This window comes from Colobus angolensis, unplaced genomic scaffold (genome assembly GCF_000951035.1).
Source record: "Colobus angolensis palliatus isolate OR3802 unplaced genomic scaffold, Cang.pa_1.0 Scaffold16, whole genome shotgun sequence".
NCBI classification, from domain to species: Eukaryota; Metazoa; Chordata; class Mammalia; order Primates; family Cercopithecidae; genus Colobus; species Colobus angolensis.
In genome coordinates this window covers 23,563,966-23,586,355 of record NW_012114710.1, presented here as the reverse complement: position 1 = coordinate 23,586,355, position 22,390 = coordinate 23,563,966, and the positions used below count along the sequence as shown (strand labels likewise).

The 22,390-nt window shown below is 39.2% G+C and overlaps 1 protein-coding gene across 3 annotated transcripts in view; it reads right to left on the bottom strand.

The window, feature by feature from the left end:
- Window positions 1–8,849: 8,849 nt before the first annotated feature.
- Window positions 8,850–22,390, bottom strand: part of UBE2W (ubiquitin-conjugating enzyme E2W (putative)) — an 82,190-nt gene continuing 68,649 nt past the window's right edge. For 2 of the 3 annotated variants that reach the window (XM_011937197.1, XM_011937195.1), the window contains one exon: window positions 18,724–22,225. In XM_011937197.1, coding sequence (XP_011792587.1) covers window positions 22,212–22,225 — 14 coding nt within the window. In that variant the 3' untranslated portion in view covers window positions 18,724–22,211. Of the gene's footprint in view, window positions 9,271–18,723; window positions 22,226–22,390 lie in introns of those variants that run through there. The other variant, XM_011937196.1, reaches the window with a different exon arrangement.

Below are 22,390 nucleotides of genomic sequence, written 5' to 3'. Positions count from 1 at the left end.
GAAAGAAAGAAAGAGAAAGAAAGAAAGAAAGAAAGAAAGAAAGAAAGAAAGAAAGAAAGAAAGAAAGAAAGAAAAGAAAGAAAGAAAGAAAGAAAAGGAAAGGAAAAGAAAAGAAAATAAAAGAAAGAAGGAAGGAAGAAAGAAAGAAACAATTGATGACAAAATGAAGTTTCTAGTGACTTTGTTAAGGAAATGCTAGAGAGCAGGCTTCACTATAGGCTTTACTGTACATACTATATGAATGTTTACCAACAAACGTAAAAGGAAAAATACTAGCTTTCCTTCATCATTTAAGTATCACTTAGCAAATATTTATGTATTGTCCCATAGTGAAAAAAAAGTATATATATGGTAGAGAAAGCATAGGCATAAACCACTGCAGTCTAGATGGTGGGGCTGCCTTATCCACAACCCCGCTGCCTCCATCCCCACTCCCCAGATATTTTACTTTCAAAACAACCTCATCGATTTAAATATTTTATTTTATTTATTTTTTATTTTTTTATTTTTTTGAGACAGTGTCTCACTTGTTGCCCAGGCTGGAGTGCAGTGGTACCATCGTGGCTCACTGCAGCCTCAAGCTCCTGGGCTCAAGCAATCCTCCCACCTCAGCCTCCTGAGTAGCTGGGCCTCCAGGCTACTGTAGTAGCTTTTGCCACCACACCCAGCCTCCTGCCTCAGCCTCCCAAAGTACTAGGATTATAGACATGAGTCACCGTAGCTGGCCTGGTTAGAATTCTTTAGATAAATAAATACACAAATTTAGATCTATTAGATCTTGGTCAATAATCCTGTAGTAGTAGGGAAAGATAAATGTTCGCTTCTCATCAAAGTTCCCCAACCTCTTTGCCATTGTGTTGGGAAACTTCTCCTCCATTTCCACATGGTCCTGATGGGGCTGTCATTCCCACCACTACAGAGACAGCCCTAAGACCCAGGCCTGGCCAAAGTCCCCATGTCCCCAGCCTCAGCGATGGCTGAGGGAGGCTACAGTCATAGACTCCAAAGAAGACCAACCAGTGTCTTCTCTGAGGTTGATAGACAAATGCTGGGAAAGAGATGTTTGTTTTCTGAGTTGCTAGGCTGAGAAGATAGAGCTATCAGGCACACTCTTGACCACCATTTCTGGAGGCTCTGTCTATAGAATACAGCGAAGCAGAGCTGGGAGTGGGAGCCAGAGCCTGGTGACCTTCATTGAGCTCCTGCCTCCAGCTGTTCTGAAGCCAATCCCACCTCTAAACTCTCTGGTTTTATAAACCAGCAACTCTCTTTTAGTTTACATTAGTTTTATTTGCAACCCATAATAGGCCTAATACAAAGTGGGTCCCGCTTGAAATGTGGAGAAACAGGTGGATGTTTAGGAACATTACAAATATGTGTATTCCTAGAGCTCAGGAAGTGGAGGCTGCAGTGAGTGTGATCGTGCTACTGCACTCAGGTGGCAAAGTGAGACTGTCTGATTTTTTTTTTTTTAAGTGTACTGTAACCTGAAATTTCTTTTTGAAAACTAGGAATATTTTGCCACTGATCTCAAAACAGTTCTGTCAGTAAAATACCATCTTTATTCTAAATAGAAATCGTATTTCCCCTTAATTTTTCATTAGTTGCTTAACTTACTTCCCCTCTTTATGCAAGAGAATAAACTAAAATGTATAAACTGTGCTGTTATTCCCTTGCTGCATTCTCCCCAAAAACTATTGACATTCCTTATGCTGAATTATAGCTGAAAATCACTTTTGTCTTCTGACCTCCTGGATTGATGTTGGAAAGAGAAATATTACTTGTATCCTAAGAAACTTGGAAGTGAGTTCAACAGTTATTCTCAAACCTGGGTCTGGATCAGAATCAGCTGGGGGAGTTTCATTCCCTTAAAGTATGAAGTCTGGCCTCCTTCCAAATCTCACTGGAAAGAGATTGAGTTGAATTGATCCAACACTCAGCAATGCTCTATTTAACAAAGTCATAATTTTTTTCCTGAAGAGACAGGGATGTAAAACACTATCTCCTTGCTTTGAGCTCCTGAAAGGCTCTCTTCAACTTTGTGAATAAAGCAAACACTTTGGCCATCTAAAAATTTGAACTAGAGGTATGATTTTAGGAACACTGAAATGAGAATAAATGGGAATTTGATATTTGAACTTAAGGTTCAGAACTTTTGTTGGTTTCATCATTAGACAAACATTTATAACAGGAAACATGCAAGCAACTGTGGATAAAAGCAGAAAGACATATTGCTTACTTCAAGCCCAAAATCAAGTAAATTTCCATGACTTAAGTCAAATTTCCAGAAGTATTGTTATTTTTGCTCCTGTTCGGTTATATGTATTGACACTCAATTCTTCTTATGTACTACAGAAGGCAATGTTTTCCAAGAAATTCTTTTCTGTTCTAGAAACTACGTTCACAGCTAGGAATTATGACTAAAGGTCTTTAACATTACTTCTTAGGAAAAAAAATATGTTCAAGCAAAATTAGAATGTATTCTAGTCTAAATCCATAAGAAGTTGCCTTGAGTGGTCTGTTCTGGATGGTTGAACTGGAAATCAGGGTCAGTTGCGCCTACCAAGATGACCTTCTTTACAGCCTGCTTCTGGACACAGGAATCCAAGTACTAAGGCAGTAGCAATAATTTAGAGTTCAATGGGACTCTTTTTTTTTTTTTTTTTTTGAGACAGAGTCTCGCACTGTTGCCCAGGCTGGAGTGCCGTGGCACAATCTCGGCTCACTGCAACCTCCACCTCCCAGGTTCAAGCAATTCTCCTCCCTCAGCTTCTCAAGTAGCTGGGATTACAAGCGTGTACCACCAAGCCCGGCTAATTTTTTTTGTTGTTGTTGTATTATTTAGTAGAGATGAGGTTTCACTATGTTGGCCAGGCTGGTCTCGAACTCCTGACCTCAAATGATCCACCCGGCTCAGCCTCCCAAAGTGCTGGGATTACAGGCGTGAGCCACCACACCCAGCCTCAATGGGACTCTTGCGGTGTTTCCTGTCAAGAATGGAACCCCTTGGATGGGGGCCATTGTTCCAGGACCCATACAGTCTTCCTCTTAGAAACGACACCCCATAAATAGGCCTGTGAGTCAAGTGCAAATACAGCATCTTGGAAGATGGTACCCATCTTTGGAGAGTGTTGCTTCCAAACCGACAAGTCAGCTGTTCCTCCAGTAAGCGGTGCTAATGTTCTTTCAGGCTGATTACTTTGGGTGGTGCTGTGTGATAGGCCACGTGACCTCTGGAGTTGTGCTGTGAAGTAGGTCTCCTGGTCAGATGCTCTGTTGTGTGGGATCCATGCCTGTGAATCAGGCACTGTATAAGACCCCAGACAGTGATGCTGGCTGATAGACTTTGCAGGCAGAAAAGGTAAACCAACACCCAGAGAGTGTTATTCCAGTGAGAGTGACAGAGCGTGTTATTCCAGTGAGAATGAATTGCATGCCCTTTGTACTAGTTTACTAGGGTTGTTTGTACTAGTTTGTATAATAAAGTACCAAAAAATGGGTGGCTTCAACAACAGACATTTATTTTCTCACAGCTCTGGAAGCTAGAAGTCCAAGTTCAAGGTGCGGGCAGGGTTGGTTTCCTGTGAAGACTGAGAGGGTAGGGTCTGTCCCAAGCCTCTCTTTGGTTTATAGATGACTATCTTCACATTCTTCCTGTATCTTCACATCTTCTTCCCTTTGTGTGTGTCTCTGTATCCAAATTTCCCTGTTTGTAAGAACACCAGGCTGGGTATGGTAGCTGATGCCTGTAGTCCCAGCACTTTGAGAGCTTGAGGTGGGTGGATCACTTGAGCCCAGGAGTTCAAGACCAGCCCGGGTGACATGGCAAAACCCCATCTCTACAAAAAAAATTAATCAGGCATGGTGACGTGCACCTGTAGTCTCAGCTACCAGTGAGGCTGAGGTGGGAGGATTGCTGGAGCCCGGGAGTCGAAGGCTGCAGTGAGCCTAGATTATGCCACTGTATTCCAGCCTGGGTGACAGAGCAAGACCCTGTCCCCCCCACCCAAAAAAGGAAGAACACCAGTCCCATTGCATTAATGCTGTTCTAATGACTTCATAATAACTTGACTAACTCTGTAAAGACTTTATCTCCAAATAAGATCATATTCTGAGGTACTAGGTACACACGAAATTGAAGGGCATAGCCAGGGACCACACGGACTAATGGAGAAGGCATCTCACTTCAAATCTGAAGGGCACACAGTTCAACCCACAACACCCTTCTAGGACAAAAGGATCCCAATGTAGATAATGTGACATCAGCTGGAATGTTGGGTGCTAGTTCATATATATATACACACACTTATATATGAATTTATATATAATTATATATAATAATTATTTATCTGTAGAGCTGATTAGTTTCTGTGCTCTCCATTGTTTCTTTTATTCCACGCCTTCCTTCCTGATTCACAACACCCTTCTAGGACAAAAGGATCCCAATGTAGATAATGTGACATCAGCTGGAATGTTGGGTGCTAGTTCATATATATATACACACACTTATATATGAATTTATATATAATTATATATAATAATTATTTATATATTATATACATAAAATACTTGTTAGAAATATTCTAGAGCTTTGTTCTGCAATGTAGTCTGGTTATGTGGAAAGAGTAATCCTCTTGAAACTTGCTTTTTACTTTTTTTATTATAATGAGATCATAATATCATTCACTGTTTAATAATCGATGTCTCTATGCCATTGTATTCATAAAATACTTGTTAGAAATATTCTAGAGCTTTGTTCTGCAATGTAGTCTGGTTATGTGGAAAGAGTAATCCTCTTGAAACTTGCTTTTTACTTTTTTTACAGAATTCATTAAGGATTAATTTTTCCTCAATAATAGGCAATGCTTTCTGAATATTCCACCTTATGCCCCTTGAACTGCATGGTTTTGCACTCTGGCTGCAGGGAACACAAGCTCTTCCCAGCTTTGTGTGATCTCTGCCTATGGCTCATTTTCGGTGGTTCCTTCCCCAGCTTCACAGCTCCCGCACATGCTGAAGCCACACTGGCTGCCCTCTGAGATCCCTGGGGCCCTCTCTCTACAAAGCCCTCTCCTCTTTAGTACTCCGACCTGAGGACTCCAGTCACCCTGAGCCTCCCTGGACTTCCGGCTTTGTCTCCCCAGGTCAGGAGGATGGCTGGGCTATGCCTGCTTCCCTGCGCTCCAGCAGTTGGGAGCATTGTCCAGGCAGGGAGCTGGGGCAGGTGTAGGGCTCACTCCATCTGTTTTCCTTCTTTCAGTGACTGACGCCCTTTTTTGCTTGCTAGCCAATGTTTTGAAAACTATTGTTTCATATATTTCATCTGAGTTGTTAGTTCTTTCAGGCTTTTTAGTTCTTTAAATCCAGTCCCTGTTGCTTCATCTCAGCTCGATATAGAAGTTTGTAATTAAAAACATGCCATCTGGAATGAAGTCCTCACTGTCTGACAGACAGTGAGTGATTAGGTCTCAATGTCCCATTTAGTACCTTCTTCTTGCACCACACCCAGTACCAACTGTGTTGATTTGGGTCCTCCAGGAAGCAGACACTGGAGTTAGGAGGGCAAGAGGTTTGTTAGGGGAGTAAGTTTGTGAAAGACAGAGGAAGAGGATTGGGCTGAGAAAACCAAACAATGATGCAGATCTGAAACCTGGGAAGGTAAAGGAGAGGCGAATTGGGGCAGACAGATCTTTGGACTGGGAGGCAGTTCTGACAAGTTCTCGCCAGCCAATGTGGAGGTTTAGAGCAAGGATTACGTGTTAGAGAAGTGCCATCCTGAGCAGAAATGGCCAGGCCCCCACCATGCTCAGTCATTGGCTGAGGGCTGTGTGGAAGAAGTGTGGCCATGGCTCTGAAACTGAGGCAGATCCCACAGCTGCTGCCACACTGCCCGCAGCTTTCCAGCGAGTTCTTTCATGGAGGCAGGGCACGGCAGGTCCCCACAGCTGCTGCGCCCGCCTCATACTCACTCAAGACACTTTTTTCTTAGACTAGAATGTGTATATTTCAACAGACCAGAAAATGGAAAACAATATGTGTGGAACTCACTAATTCAAATAGAAACCAAAGGAATGGCTATTTGGAACCTGCTTGAACTCACCAAAAACAAGTCACACCAGAACAACCAGTATCTCCTTTCTTTGATTAACTTATATAGAAATTCCCTCTTATCCACGGGGGATACGTTCCAAAATGCTCAGTGAGTTGCCGAAACTGCCAATGGTACCAAATCCCTTATATACTATGCTTTTTCCTACATAGACATACCTATGGTAAAGTTTAACTTCTAAATGAGGCACAGTAAGAGATGAACAATCATCACAAATAATAACATAGGCCAATTACAACAATATACTATAATAAAAGTTATGTGAATGTGGTCTCTCTCTCTCTCAAAATATTTTATTGTATTGTATTCACCTATTTTTGGACCTATTTTTGACTGTGGACAACTGAAAATACGGGAATCAAAACCGTGAATAAGGGGGGCTACCTTATAGAAAGATAACTCGAGTGATAGTAGCATGATGTATGATAGTAGTTACAATGCTTAAATAATAGGCTGAGCTGAAGACGCTAAATGAGATAATAAATGGTATGCTGTAGGCTTATGTCTTTACTTTGCTTTTAAACACTGAAAAGGCAAGGCAGGTGGATCACCTAAGGTCAGGAGTTCGAGGCCTGCCTGGCCAACATGGCAAAACCCTGTCTCTACTAAAAATACAAAAATTAACCAGACGTGGTGCATGCCTGTAATCCCAGCTACTTGGGAGGCTGAGGCAGGCGAGTCACTTGAACCCAGGAGGCAGAGGTTGCAGTGAGCCGAGATCACGCCACTGCACTCCAGCCTGGGTGACAGAGCAAGACCCTGTCTCGGCCGGGTGCAGTGGCTCACGCCTGTAATCCCAGCACTTTGGGAGGGCAGGGAGGGCGAGGCAGGTGGATCACCTGAGGTTGGGAGTTCAAGACCAGCCTGACCAACATGGAGAAACTCCATCTCTACTAAAAGTACAAAATGATTCTGGCGTGGTGGCACATGCCTGTAGTCCCAGCTACTCGGGAGGCTGAGGCAGGAGAATCGCTTGAACCCGGGAGACAGAATTTGCAGTGAGCTGAGATCGCGCCATTGCACTCCAGCCTGGGCAACAGATTGAGACTCTGTCTCAAAAAAACAAAACAAAACAAAACAAAAAAAACACTGAAAAGATGTAGAACAAATGCTTAGATGTGATATTAATCAAGAGGGAGCAAGAGGGAGAGCTAATAGTTTGCATGATAGAATAAGAAAACTAAACACTATTGGATACAGGGTCAGAAAAAAAAAAACAAAACAAAACCAACAAACAAAAAGTCTCAGTAGAAGGGTAAAACCAAACGAGATGAAAGCTTCCTTTTATTGTAGACAAGATCTTGCTATGTTGCCAGGCAGGAGTGCAGGGCTATTCACAGCCTCCATCATAGCACACAGTGGCCTCAAACTCCTGGCCTCAAGCTATCCCATGGCTTTAACGCCCTGAGTAGCTGGAACTACAGGCATGGACCTCCATGCCTGGTGTGAGATGACATCTTATAGGAATAATTAACATACTTTACTTGGGACCAAAACAAATAAACAAACAAAAACAAAACTATGTACACAGATATAACAAACACAAAAGACGTGGCTTTTACCAATCAAAATCTTGTGATGTGACTGCCAAAAAACGTGAATTCAAGCCTGGGCAACACAGTGAGATCCTTGCCTCTACAAATAAATTAAAATATTAGCCAGGCAGGCCGGGCACAGTGGCTTATGCCTGTAATCCCAGTACTTTGGGAAGCCGAGGCAGGTGGATCACCTGAGGTCAGGAGTTGGAGATCAGCCTGGCCAACATGGCAAAATCTTGTCTGTACTAAAAGTACAAAACTCAGCTGGGCATGGTGGTGGGCGCCTATAATCCCAGCTACTCGGGAGGCTGAGGCAGGAGAATTGCTTGAACCCAGAAGGCGGAGGATGCAGTGAGCCGAGATGGCACCACTGCACTCCAGCCTGGGTGACAAGAGTAAAACTCTATCTCAAAAAAAAGAAAAAAGAAAGAAAAGAAAAAAAATGTTTTTCAAGCTTGTTTTCAACAGCAAACACTTTCTCCTAATGCAAACATCTATAGAATATCAATATGAAATACAGTCACATGTGCCCCTGAGGTAACTGCAAGAAACTCCTAGAGCTCTGAGAAACAACTTGAAAATCCTTGCCGTTAACCACAGAGCAAGTTCTATTCTCTTTTTTATCTTAGATTATTTGAAGTGGTAAGATCAGTTCTGGTTACTACACTTTAAATCATCTTTGAAAATCTTGACCCTGGCCGGGCACGGTGGCTCAAGCCTGTAATCCCAGCACTTTGGGAGGCCGAGACGGGCGGATCACGAGGTCCGGAGATCGAGACCATCCTGGCTAACACAGTGAAACCCCGTCTGGGCGAGGTGGCGGGCGCCTGTAGTCCCAGCTACTCTGGAGGCTGAGGCAGGAGAATGGCGTAAACCCGGGAGGCGGAGCTTGCAGTGAGCTGAGATCCGGCCACTGTACTCCAGCCTGGGCGACAGAGCCAGACTCCGTCTCAAAAAAAATAAATAAATAAAATAAAAAAAAATAAAAAAATGAAAATGTATCTCATTAAAAACCAGTAAAGGAAATGTTTTCCTCACTGTGTCATGAAATATGTTCTTGAAATATGTTCTCAAAACACCTGCAAATATCTGGAAAAGAAACCAGGACTTATTCCGTGTCTCCAGAAGACAGAACTAGAAAAAAGAGATAGTGCGTGTGTGTTTGTTAGGGCTGCTGTAACAAAGTAGTTGAAACTGGATGGCTTAAAAGAAACCAGACATTTATTGTTTCACATTTCTGGAGGCTGGAAATCCATGATCAAGGTATCAGCAGAATCATGTTCTCTCCCACAGCTCCAGGGAAGAACCTTTCCCTGCTTCTTCCAGCCTCTGATGTTCCCAGCAATCCCTGGCATTTGCTGGCTTGTTGGTACATGACTCCATGACTACATGGTCTTCTCCCACTGTGTGTGCGAGTCTCTTCTCCAATTCTTAGGACACCGATTCTATTGGATTAAGGCCACACTCTACTTCGGTATGACCTCACCTCAACTAATGACATCTGCAATGACTCTATTTCCAAATAGGGTCACAATTTGAGGTACTGGGAGTTAAGACTTCAACACATCTTACTGGAGGACACAATTCAATCTGTAATAGATAGTATGAAGGCAGATTTCAGTTCTGAAAAAAAAATTAATTAATTTTTTTGAGACCGGATGTCACTCTACCTCCAGGCTGGAGTGCAGTGGCACAATGCAACCTCCGTCTCCCAAGTCTCTTTTTGGTTTCAAAAAAAAAAGTATTAAATTATTTTCCAGCGATTAGTTAATGGGCAATTAACCTACAAACTGAGTAACATCATCACACTACATATTTCACTATCATTGCTGCCTAAAAACTTCATCTCCTGTCTCCACTTACTAATTGACTGTATAAGCTACCATACTCGGTACAATGGGAGAATGTAAACACACCTCCTTTTCTCCCAAAACTGCTTCTTCACTTTGTTCTTTGGTGAAAACTATCACCCTCAACTCATTTGTCCAAGCTCAAAACATAGTGGTTATCTCAAGTATAAATGTACTGACTTTGAGCATGGATTTTGGAATTTGTCAGACTCAGGTTTGGGTTGTTCTTTTTTTTTTTTTTTTTTTTTTTTTATTTTTTTTTTTTTTTTTAAAAAACAGTGTCTCGCTCTGTCATCCAGGCTGGAGTGCAGTGATCTTCCCATCCCAGCCTCCCAAGTAGTTGGGACCACAGGTGCACACCACCATGCCTAGCTAATTTTTATATTTTTGCAGACATGGAGTTTCACCATGTTGCCCAGGCTAGACTCAGGTTTTAAATTCTAGCTCCATCACATTTAAAGTGTGTGAATTTGGGCAATTTGATTATGACTGAATTTGTCCACTTTCTCACACCCTATTTCAAGCCATCACTATCCTGTCTTTATTACTAAAACCCTCCTAATTTTTTTTTTTAGACAGACTCTTGCTCTGTTGCCAGGCTGGAGCGCAGTGACATGATCTCGGCTCACTGCAGCCTCCCCTTCCTGGGTTCAAGTGATTCTTCTGCCTCAGCCTCCTGAGTAGCTGGAACTACAGGCATGTGCCACTAGGCCAGGCTAATTTTTTTTGTATTTTTAGTAGAGACGGTGTTTCACCATGTTGGCCAGGATGGTCTCGATCTCTTGACCTCGTGATCTGCCTGCCTTGGCCAACCAAAGTGCTGGGATTACAGGCATGAGCCACTGTGCCTAACCAATTGTTTTTTTTTTAAATTGAGGCATAATGTACAATAATTTACAAATAAAATGTATAATTTGATGAATTTGACATATACATCTGTGAAACCAAGACAATCAACATAATGAACATATGTATCATTCCCAAAAGCTTGTTTCTTCCCCTTTGTAATCTCCCCTTCCCGCCGTCCCATTTCCCCATGCAAACATTTATCGAATTCTGTCCCTGTAACTAAGGATGCGTTTTCTAGAATTTTATGTAAATAAAGCCATACAGGATGTATGCTTTTTGGCCTGGCTGTATTCACTCAGCATAACCAAGATTTATCAGGATTCATCAACTTCATTACATGTATCAATAGTTTGTTCCTATTTTATTGTCCCTTGTATGGAGAGTTGCTTATCTGTTCACCTATTGATGGGCATTTGGGATGTTTCTAGTTTGGGCAGATTACATAAAACATAAAATGTTTTATGTTTCATATAAACATTAGTGTACGAGGCCTTTTGTGGACATATGCTTTCTTTTCTCTTGGGCAAATAGCTAGGTGTGACATGGCTGATTTGTATAGTAGGTATGTGCATAACTTTTAAAGAAACTGCCAAATTATTTTCCAAAGTGGTTATACAATTCTAAATTCCCACCTGCAGTGTAGGAGAGTTTCCATTGCTCCACATCCTTGGCAAAACTTGGTATGGTCAATGCAGTTGGTGTGTAGTGGGATCTCATCGTTTTTATCATTGCTTGTATTTGTATTTTGCTAAGGACTAAGGGTGGTGAGCAGCATTCCACGTGTTTGTTTGCCATTCCTATATTCTCTTTGGTTACATATCAGTTCGTGTAAAAAAACAAAATTGTCCATTACTTCATTGGGTTTTGTTATTGAATTTTAAGTTCTTAAAAAATTATAAATAGATCCTTTATCAGATATATCAACATAATTTGCAAAGATATTGTCTTGTTTTTATAGTTTGTCTTTTGAAGAACCCGTTTTACATTTTGATGAGTCCAACTCATTCTTTTAGAGTTTGTGTCATAGTTAAGAAATCTTTGTCAAATCCAAGACCTCAGATTTTCTCCTTTTTGAAGTTTTATTGTTTGTGCTCTCAATTTAGGTCTATGATTCATTTTGGGCTAATTCTGTATATAGTGTTAGGTAAGATTTTTGTTTTTTGCATATGGCTGTCCGAATGTTCTAATGCCTTTCGTTAGATGGACTGTTGCTTCACCCAGAATTGTCTTGGCATCTTTTTTTGAAAACCAATTGGCCGTATTTCTGGACTCTCTATTCTGCTCCATTATGTCTGTCTGTATTCCAATAGTTCATATTATAATCAATTCAAGCCAGCATCCTTTTTCTGGATTACTGAAAAAGCCTCTTGGGTTCTGCTCCCATCCCCACATTCCCAGCTCTGTGACTCTTCCAATCCATTCTCCAGACTACAGCCAAGGCCAAGGTAATTTTTCCAAAGTGCAAATCTCATTCCACCAGTCCCTTTGCCCACAATATTAAGTCAAAACTTTATAACATGGTTTTTGTTTTTGAGATGGAGGCTTGCTCTGTTGCCCAGGCTGGAGTGCAGTGGTGTGATCTCAGCTCACTACAACCTCTGTCTCCTGGTTCAAGCAATTCTCCTGCCTCAGTCTCCTGAGTAGCTGGGATTACAGGCACGTGCCACCGGCCCGGCTAATTTTTGTATTTTAGTAGAGACGAGTTTCACCCTGTTGGCTAGGCTGGTCTCAAACTCCTGACCTCGGGTGATTCGCCTGCCTTGGCCTCCCAAAGTGTTGGGATTACAGGCATGAGCCACTTCACCTGGCCATAACATGGTTTTTTATCATTCTAATTCAATGCTTCCACCACACTGTTCTTTCTCATACCTGGGCCTTTGCAGTGGGTGCTTATACATGCCCTCATCTTCACTCTCCCAGCTTTACCTGGCAAATACTCATCCTGCATTTCATCACATTCCCTCAATTCTTTCTTGGACTCCCTGTGTTGATTTTTCCTGCCTTGATGCTCACCCAGCACTCTGTGATTACCCCAGGACACTAAGTGTCAAACTGTATTTCAATTACCTGTCTGCCTTCCCTGTCTGATCATAGTTCCTTGAGACTCAGTAGGCATTCAATATTTAAATGAGTATAAAGACAAACAAGATAGGTTCTCATTCTTCAGAAGATCCCAAGTTATGCCAGGCAGAGCAGCAAACCCTATCAGATCATGTCAAACTCCTCTAATGCTTTCTAGGTCTGTTTATATTGTTTCTACTGGTTGTTAATCATGGTGTCTTATTTCCTAGAATGTGGTAACTTTATGTCCTAGGAAGAAAGTATCTTCCTCCAGAGAGGATTTTCATTTGCTTCCGCATGTCATCTCCTGAGGACACTGCCAGTCAGGGACCACACCTTAATCCAAGTCCAAGGCTTGACATTCCCTGAACCACCCTAGAGTGGGTGCAAATCTGAATCATGGCTGGTTTACTTAGCTGATCTTTACTACAAAGTAGACCCATTGGGTCTAGCTTTAAATTATTTCTTGGTGGGTGGGATGCTGGGGTAGTAGTTCAGGCTCCTTGTTTTAGGCATGTCCTGGGCAACTATCCTTGTGATACTGCCCACACAGTGGTTTAGTTTCGTAACTATTTCTTCCCAATTGATAAATTCCCGGAGGACAAAAGCAACTCTTAGTTGCTGGGCTCATCTCTCAGCAAGCGGAAACTGAAGAACCAAATAATTTCAGTCTTACCCTGACTCACAAGGACCTATATCATCCCAAATACCTTGCTCACCCTCAATCAGTCACACAGTCCTTTGTACTGATCTCCATGCAAATTCCTCTCCTGTCCTAGCATTTTGTACTTGGGAACTCTGTTCTTTCCTGAAACTCATCTACAGTTTACATTTTTCAGATCATGACAGTATTTTTATTTTTTTGAGATGGAGTCTCGCTTTATCACCCAAGCTGGAGTGCAGTGCATGGTCTCAGCTCACTGAAACTTCTGCCTCCCGGGTTCAAGTGATTCTTTTGCCTTAGCCTCCCAAGCAGTGGGATTACAGGCGTGTGACACCATGCCCAGCTTTTTTGTATTTTTAGTGAAGATGGGGTTTCTCCATGTTGGCCAGGCTTGTCTCGACCTCCTGGCCTCAATGACCCACCTGCCTCGGCCTCCCAAAGTGCTGGGATTACAGGTGTGAGCCATCATGCCTGGCCCATGACGGTATTAAAGAAAACAAATTCAGAGGGTACACGTGCAGGTTGGTTACACAGATCTATTGCCTAATGTTGGGGGTTTGGGCTCTATTGAACCCATTGCCCAAATAGCTAACACAGTACCCAGTGGGTAGTTTTTCCAACCCTGGCACCCATCCCCCACTCCCTTTTGGAGTCCCCTGTGTCTGTTTCTTTTTTTTTTTGGAGATGGAGTCTCACTGTCCCAGACTGGAGTGCAATGGCGTGATCTTAGTTCACTGCAACCTCTGCCTCCCAGATTCAAGCTATTCTCCCGCTGCAGTCTCCCAAGTAGCTGGGATTACAGACGCCATTAATTTTTGTATTTTTAGTAGAGACGGGGTTTCACCATGTTGGCCAGGCTGGTCTCAAGCTCCTGACCTTGTGATCCACCCGCCCACTGTGCCTAGCCTGTCTATCTTTATGCGTTACAGTACTTTTGGCAGACATGTTTCTGTGATAATCAGAAACTATCTGCACCTCTTAAGGCTTGTAACCTTTTGAGATACGCTTTTCTATTTATCCCCCTTATTACATAAGCCCTTTGAAGATATATACTTTATCTGCCATCCTTCTTGGCACATGAAAGGTACACAATAATTATCTGCTTAATGTTGGTTTTTAACCTTATGTCAGGTTTACCTTTATGATTTTATGGTTCCTGAGATGTATTTAGTTTAAAACAATTAATTTGTGACAAGCAATTTGCCTGAGATAAAGATGTGAGAAACACCTATAAAAAAGAAGCCAAAACCAATGAAGAATGATTAATGATTTATTTAAAAGTAATTTACTCAAACTCTCTGGGATAGAAAGAGCAGGGTTCTGCTATAACATTTTACTCAGGTGGTGGTTCTTGATTATGTTTCAAAATAGCTAGCACCTAAGTTTCTTTGAGAAAGCTAGGATAAAAATACAAGTATAACCAAGTTAATTCAATACACACTTATTAAATGCCTATGTGCTACAGGTACTGTATACTAGGTACTGTGTGCTATGTGCTGGGGACACAAACACAATTGCAACACCGTCCCTGTTAAAAAGTTCAGGATAGATGACTGGTAGGGAGAGAAGGAAGGACACGGATGATACTAGACCTTTCAGGTAGAAACACACATCATGAACATTCTAGGAACAGGGAAGAACATTAGCAGAGGACAGTGGAGCGTTGCATTGCTACTGCTTATGAACAAGGTTTGTGGATGGCTGAAGAGCAGCCTAGGGACACCAAGGCCAGGTAGTGAAAGGCCCTAATGGTAACCAGACTGGAGAGAAGGTAGAAATCTCAGAGACATGTTAAGGTTACACTCAACAGGACTTGAAAAATACAAGGAGGAGAGGACTACTGAGTATCACTGCTTGGTTAACTAGGTTGGATGGGAATGTCATTAAATTATAGCAGGATAAAAAAATATGTTTTCATTGGGGTATGGAGACATAAAATTTTAATGCTTAATTGGCTATCTGCAGGATACAGCCATCTATATTAGGATCTTGTCTGATGATATATATTCACCCACATTAAGTCCTTGAAGGCCAGGTACACACATGAGAAGATACTTCCTACCTTACGATAAACTTTCCTTATTATTTCCATAATCCACTTAACTGTAAAGGGTGTAGGGATTCCCACTTATGTATTCTGCATCATGCAGGCAAACATTAAAAATAAATCTCACAGGCAACTAAAAAACTGGTTGAAAGGGGCTCCCAACAGGACAGATAACCACTGTGGCTTTGAGCTTTATTATCCAAGTACACAAAACTCTTAGCTGTGTCACTTGATCCTTCAATTTAGCTTATGTCTAATTTTGTTATGTATTATGTTAGTGTGAAAATCAGTAAGAAATATAGGGAGGACATAAACAGAATCACTTATCCAGAGTAGCTTAAAGTAGTGGAGAAAAGTCAAATCCTACTATGGAAAGTAGAAATTACTTTAAGGATTATAATAAAGGAAAAGGGCACCATCAAAGTACAAAAGAAGATGGTTCATATATTTATCTAACCATCTACTAACGTAGTTGTGTAGGACGGCAGGAACAGTTTGAGACATGATCGTTTTTATGGCAGAATGGCTGCCTCAATGAGGACTAAGGTGCTCCTGAGACAAGCAGATCCCCTGTAGAAAAGAACACTTAGAAATTACCAGCAGAGCATATTTAATTCTTCCTGTCAGAAATAACAGACGCTGAGATAGCCCCTTCTTGTGGTTATTTCCTTCCTCTTCTTGCAGCTTCAAGAGTCACTCATTTAAGTCATTAGTTGATCTGTTTGTATACTCCAGAAAGCATCCAGAAGTTCTTACACCATGTCCTTAATTGTACAACTTGAAGTTCAGAAACATCGGACTCACGATAACTCTAAACAAGTGCCTGGGTCTCCATTTCCATCTTCTCTGAAAACGCTCAGTCTTTAATTGGGACTTATTAAAACATAAACACTAAAACTAGCTACATATTACATAAAGGTGATGTGTTAAATAGATGGTTTGAGTGACTATCTTCATTCTGTTGCACTCATTTTGGAAGTGGACATGTTCCTGTTTCTATAATCCTTTAAAATTCAGTCTTTTGTGAAGAGAAACTACTGTACAAATAAAGTTTTACATCATAAACCAAAGAGGTCTGGTATCTATCCCATTTAGTATTCAAGTCTACAGAAAAAAATCCAGTGACAACTGCTTTATTATTAAAAGTTATGAAATTCCATAAAGCACACAAAGTAATCTGCATTCAACTAACAAGTCTGATACATGTATTAAAAAATATATAACATAGATTTGTCTGTTTTAACATTTATAATCTATTTAAAAAGTAGTGACTTTACATATTTTGCAACTTGAATTTATAAAATATATACATCCACCCTACTCAAATCTGCAAGCATGAGCTTTCATTCCTATTAATAAAATGCACAATCTGTAGTTCTGAATAATAAAAGGAAAATGGTACCAACTAAAACAAACAAATTCATTTTGACCTGAACATGCATTTAGTTTTTGGCTACTAATCAACCCAATAATCCATTCAAATAATTATTTTACCCTGAGCCTGACCACCAATTTGCCTTTACATAAACAATCTGTGGTTAATTATGAAGAGGTGCATTTTCATGGTATCTGACAAAATTTACCAAGTTTCTTATGGTAGATTTCAGGCTTTAAAAATTGCATGTTTCAGGCTTCAAAATATGCAGGATTATTCAATCTTTCCACATATCAGAAAATCTGACAAGTGATGTCATTTCGAAATCATGCTTTTGCCTTTGAGAAAACAACTTAGAACTGTGGTAGGACCATCCTTTTCTCAAAACCCAGAGAGTGTATGTGCCAAGGACTAGAACAAGAACTGGATCTCTCCTTTTCCCAGTCAACTCCTCACTCACCATATTAAAACTGGAGTTATTGAGGTAAGTTAAGATAGATCAGCTTCTATTCAGGCATTCCTTCCACATACTCAGAATACTCTCAGATATTTTATTAACAAAAAATTTTTCATAAAAAAATAGTCATTTAATCATTTTAGAGACTCATCACAAAATACAAGTCACAATATTAACATGTGAAAATTAAAATTACAATTAACATCTCACCAGGATCAAAGAACTCTAACTTCAACTTTCAGGATAGGGAGCCAAGTTTCAAGTATATGTCTAGATTCTATGTGCCTCTAAAGATAATAATGCACATAAACCTGTCTTAAATCAGCAAACAGATGAGGCATGGTGGCTTGCACCTGTAATCCCAGCACTTTGGGAGGCTGAGGCAGGAGGAATACCTGAGCCCAGGAATTCAAGATCAGCCTGGGCAACACGGTGAGACCGCGTGTCTTAAACAAAAAACAAAAAACAGAAAAAAAAAAAAAAAAAACTACATATCCATTCAGGCATGGTGGCACACACCTGTAGACTCGGCTACTCGGGAGGCAGGAGGATTGCTTGAGCCAAGAAGGTCAAGGCTGCAATGATTGTTCCACTGCACACTCCAGCCTGGGCAACAGAGAAAGAACCTGTCTCAAAAAACAAAAACAACCCCCACACAATTTATGTTGAGAAAGCAAGTCTCCCACAATTTATTTTTAAAAAACGATTCCAGGCTGGGTGCAGTGGGTCATGCCTGTAATCGCAACACTTTGGGAGGCTGAGGTGGGCAGATCAGCTTCAAGTCAGGAGTTCGACACTAGCCTGGCCAACATGGTGAAACCTTGTCTCTACTAAAAATACAAAAATTAGTTAGGTGTGGCAGCGCATGCCTGTAATCCCAGCTACTCAGGAGGCCAAAGCAGGAGAATTGCTTAGACCCAGGAGGCGGAGGTTGAAATGAGACAGATTGTGCCACTGCACTAAAGCCCAGGTGACAGAACAAGACTCCGTCTCAAAAATAAATAAATAAATAAATAAAAAATAAAAATAGTAATCATTCCACATCTCAAAATGACTTAGAAATTTAAATGGAAAAATAAATAATTTGCTTGGGCAATAATTTGGCTTTGGGAGAGTCCTCATCCAAAAATAACAAAATTTCCTTAATATTAGTACTGAAGAACTAATTACAGCTAACAGCTCATTTGCCAAGCAGTCAATTATTCAACAAATTTAGCCATCTACTGACAAACTGAAATTAGTATCAGAAATTCCATGTATTTTATTTGTAGGAAGGAGAGCCATTTTAAATTTTTCAAAAATTCATGGCATAATTTTAATAATCTTCCTTCTGTAGATTCCCTAACCTCAGGAAAAAAAAGAGAATAAATTAGAAGTGAGAAAAGGAAACTGTGGAAGACTGATACACTGGACATCTGTGGGAAGAGACAGAAAAATAAGAAGAAAAAGAAAGGACGGATTTTTAAAAATTTAAAAAAGACTGCAAAGAGGATTGGGGCCAGTTGGTGCAGATTAAAAGACACCTTCTTCACAGACCTCAATCATGCACAGGCAGTAAGGGCATTACTATAACACAGAACAGTATAGTAGCTGATTTTGATAATGAATTCTCAGAAAATAATATGATTAAGCTTCAGTTCTTATTGAAAAGCAATTTACATACACAATTACAAACAATTGCAAATTTTAAGCATTCAGCTAAGATATGTACAAAAAAATTAATGAACATGAGATCAAGAAATATAAGCAGCAGTCACCATAAAGGCTTAGAACTAGTGACACTGAATTCTTTATTTAAAAAAAGTTTTGAACACACAGTACCTCCTCTTCTCTTCTATTTTTAGGAAGAAGTTTTAACAAGTTTAAATATCTCAATTCTGAAAAACAATAGGCTTTTAAAAAATAAGACTTGATTACCAGAAACAAGTAATATGTAGTTACATAACCATTTTCATATCACTACTCATTTCCATTATTTACCAATTCATCTTTGACGCAACTTGGAAACAATTAAGCAGTCACTAGACACCTGTTTTAGAATCTGAAGAAATTATTATCCACCACAGGAATCTAATGATATATATATATTTGCATATATTTAAAATTTCATAAGGGAAAAAGTAGTAAACTATTCTAGTTACTTTATACCAAATATTGATATTCCTAGTCAAAACAACAAGGATTAAGATCTTTCACCAGGTGAACTGTTGACTATATAGAAGCTATTTCCAGCACTTTCTTTTGGGGATTAAAAATGCTTTATTTCCCTGCTAACATGATAAATTATATATTACAAGTAAGTGCTTCAGAAGTGAATATTAATTCCTTAAGAGAACAACCATAAAATGTATTTTTAAAAAATTCTCTTAAAAACTGAAAACAATCCTTCTCTTTAAAACCTATGGCATTAATCCCTACTTGACCAAAACAAAAAAAGGAAGGGCACCATGTTCATGATCTAAGCATGCACAAATAAGGAAGCAAATGTATCACTGTCTTAATAGAATTTGGCAAACCAGAAGAATGGCCTAAAAATAAATAAATAAATAAATAAAAAAAGAAAAGTGTACATTATCTTCTAAGTATGAAAGTCTAATTCTGTAGGCCTATGTAGCAAATAGTGCCCCAAGGGGAAATGCAGGGAGGAGGCAAGTAGCATATCCCTATATACATTTTCTTGATATTCTGGTTGTCTTTCAACAATGCATTACAGAGAAATATTCTTTTTATTATTACAAGCCATTCATTAATTGCTCTGTAGAGCAATGACTCACATAAATGTCTTACGACTTTTAATAATGTAACTAACATATAAATTAAATTTAAGTGCAAGGAGTTTTCAATGATTCCTAAATTTCAAGAGAGTGTTGTTAACCTGATTATGAATTTTAAATGTTTGTGCTCCTGTATTTTAGGATATTTCACCTTATTTTCTTCTCTTTAAACTGTAAGATGTACCGAAATTATTTCATTTTCCTCTACTTGCCTCTGTTTCATTTTAGTTTACGGTATTTATATGTAGAGAGAGAGGTATGTTAAAATATTGTTATAAAAAACTCAATTGAGGCTATATATGACCTATTACTCTACAGTATAGCATTGTTAATCTTTGACCCAGTATATTAATTCCTTTGGTGAATAAATGTCACCGGTCATTTCTTTATAAAAGCATTTTAGTAAGAGAACCAGCAATACGGAGAGAGATTTCTCCCCAACCCCCCAAAAAAGATCAAGTCAAACGGTAGTGTAGAGCAGTTATGTAAAATATGAAAATACATAATTTACAGCTGCAATTTTCATATTAAAAGCAGTTTAAAACTATGAGTAATTCAAAGGCTTTCTGTCTTGGTTAAACAAGTCAACTAATAAAACTGACAGAGATCACTGTGAGAATTTATATTTATCTAGTCAAGACAGAACAAAAATGTTTATAATTTTTTAAAAGTGGTAATTGTTAACTAGCGGTATATAAACAGTGTCCACAATTTGGTGGCTGGCCATGGTTTTAATTTTTTTTTTCAAGTTATTTCTATAGCAGACATATTTTTGAAGTCTACCCACCCCTGAGTTCAGCAATTATACTTTTAGAGTGTAAAATTATATGCCCTTAATTAACAACATGTACAAAGCTACAAAATGTCATCTATACAGATTAAAAACAATTTTAAAATATTTACCAATTATTGATTGAATGGTTTTACTGGGGTACATATTTCAAACCTTTCAGCCAACTGGCTTTTAGTTTTAAGCCCAAATTGATTCATATATTCACTGTAGGATATTTCAAAAAGAGTGCAACAAGAAGGCATTAGTAAAAATAACACTGTAGTAGAAACAGAGTTTGCATATGTGAAAAGGTAATTTATAAAATACATTAATCACTTCTGAAAAAGAACTTAGTTGCAGTATCATTAACTCACATGGTACTGAGAATTGGACCTTTCAACAATTTTTTTTTCTGTAGAAAATTTTATCTAACTGTAAGCAAAGTCTTTTCAACAACAACAAAACAAAACCCTCCAGGAAAAACTATATGGCTGTGTGAGACAAATAAGCAACCATTTGATAGCGATTTTTGCCTAAATTTTAAAATAAAAATGTCCACACTCTTTTGTTAAAACATTAAGCCTCTGTCAAAAATGTATTTCTTATTTTAGGGTACAGGATTAAAGGACAAGATGATACTTACAAGTAAAGAAAATTTACAAGAAAAAACTTAACAAAAGCTTTTCAATAAAAGTACTGTAACATTCAAACTTGACTTATAATAAAAGAAACAAGACTGCAAACAAAAATGTTTACGGGTTTTCCAAACATAAATAAATGAAATAGTGTTTAGGCAGTAGGGCTCATGCTGATGGCTAGCAGGAAGTGAACAGAGCGTAACCTCCTTGGAAAAAATCTTTAATGTACAAATAACAAGCCCAAATTACGGACTGCAGCAATTTAATCATCACTGCCATTTTTCTTACTTTCAAAATAAAGCCTTGATTAAACCATTCATACCCTATATTACTCATACCTTTACTTCAGAGATTGAGGAACTATATACAACAAATGAATTTATTTTCACCATAGGGATAACATACTGTACCTCTCTGCCAATGTTACTCGAAAATCTTCCATGTCAAAACAACTTGACAGTAGATATAAACAACTCAATAAATACGCAATGATCTTTCATTACAGTCCTTTAAAGACGCATGTTAATTCATGCTGTTAACCTTAGGATCACAGTGCATAGAATCCAAATATAAACAGTTGGGGTGACTTTTAAAGTAATGTTGGATCCCTCACTTTATTTATATTCCCACTATAACCGACAAGTTCATTTCATAGGCCCTATCATGCATTAATCATTGAGTGGCAGGAGTTAATGAAAACTTTTCCTGTTACAACGTCCATTGCCGGCAATGAACGTACCAAAACCGCCAAGGAAGTCATTGTTATTGCACTATACATAAGGACCTGGAGCTTTTCCAAAAGCTTAAAAAAATAAAAATAAAAAATGGAATTATATTTGACGTTTCCTGACACCTGCATTAATACTGTATGACTAATAAAAGCATGTCAGTTGCCTGGACTGAACCAGCGATCAACATGCGCCCAGAATGCACACAAGTAAAAATGCAGTAAAAGGAAGTAGTCTTCATTGCCTATAGGTCACTTCCAGTCAAAGGTTAAAGTTCAAAGACTGAATGATCAAAGTGCTCATTTTCTCAGTAGGACTATCTTCTGCTAGGAGGATGATAACAGTGGCATCAACAAGTATCATCTTTAAGAAAAGGAGAAAAAAGATAATTAAAAAGTCAAGCATGTATAAGTAAATTCTACAAGTTTGTTTAATGTAGAAATAATTTCAATTAGCAAGAAGTACACAGTTTACATGTCTGATCTGCCTCCCACAAACCTGTGAATACAAAGTGTAATCTGTGTTCAA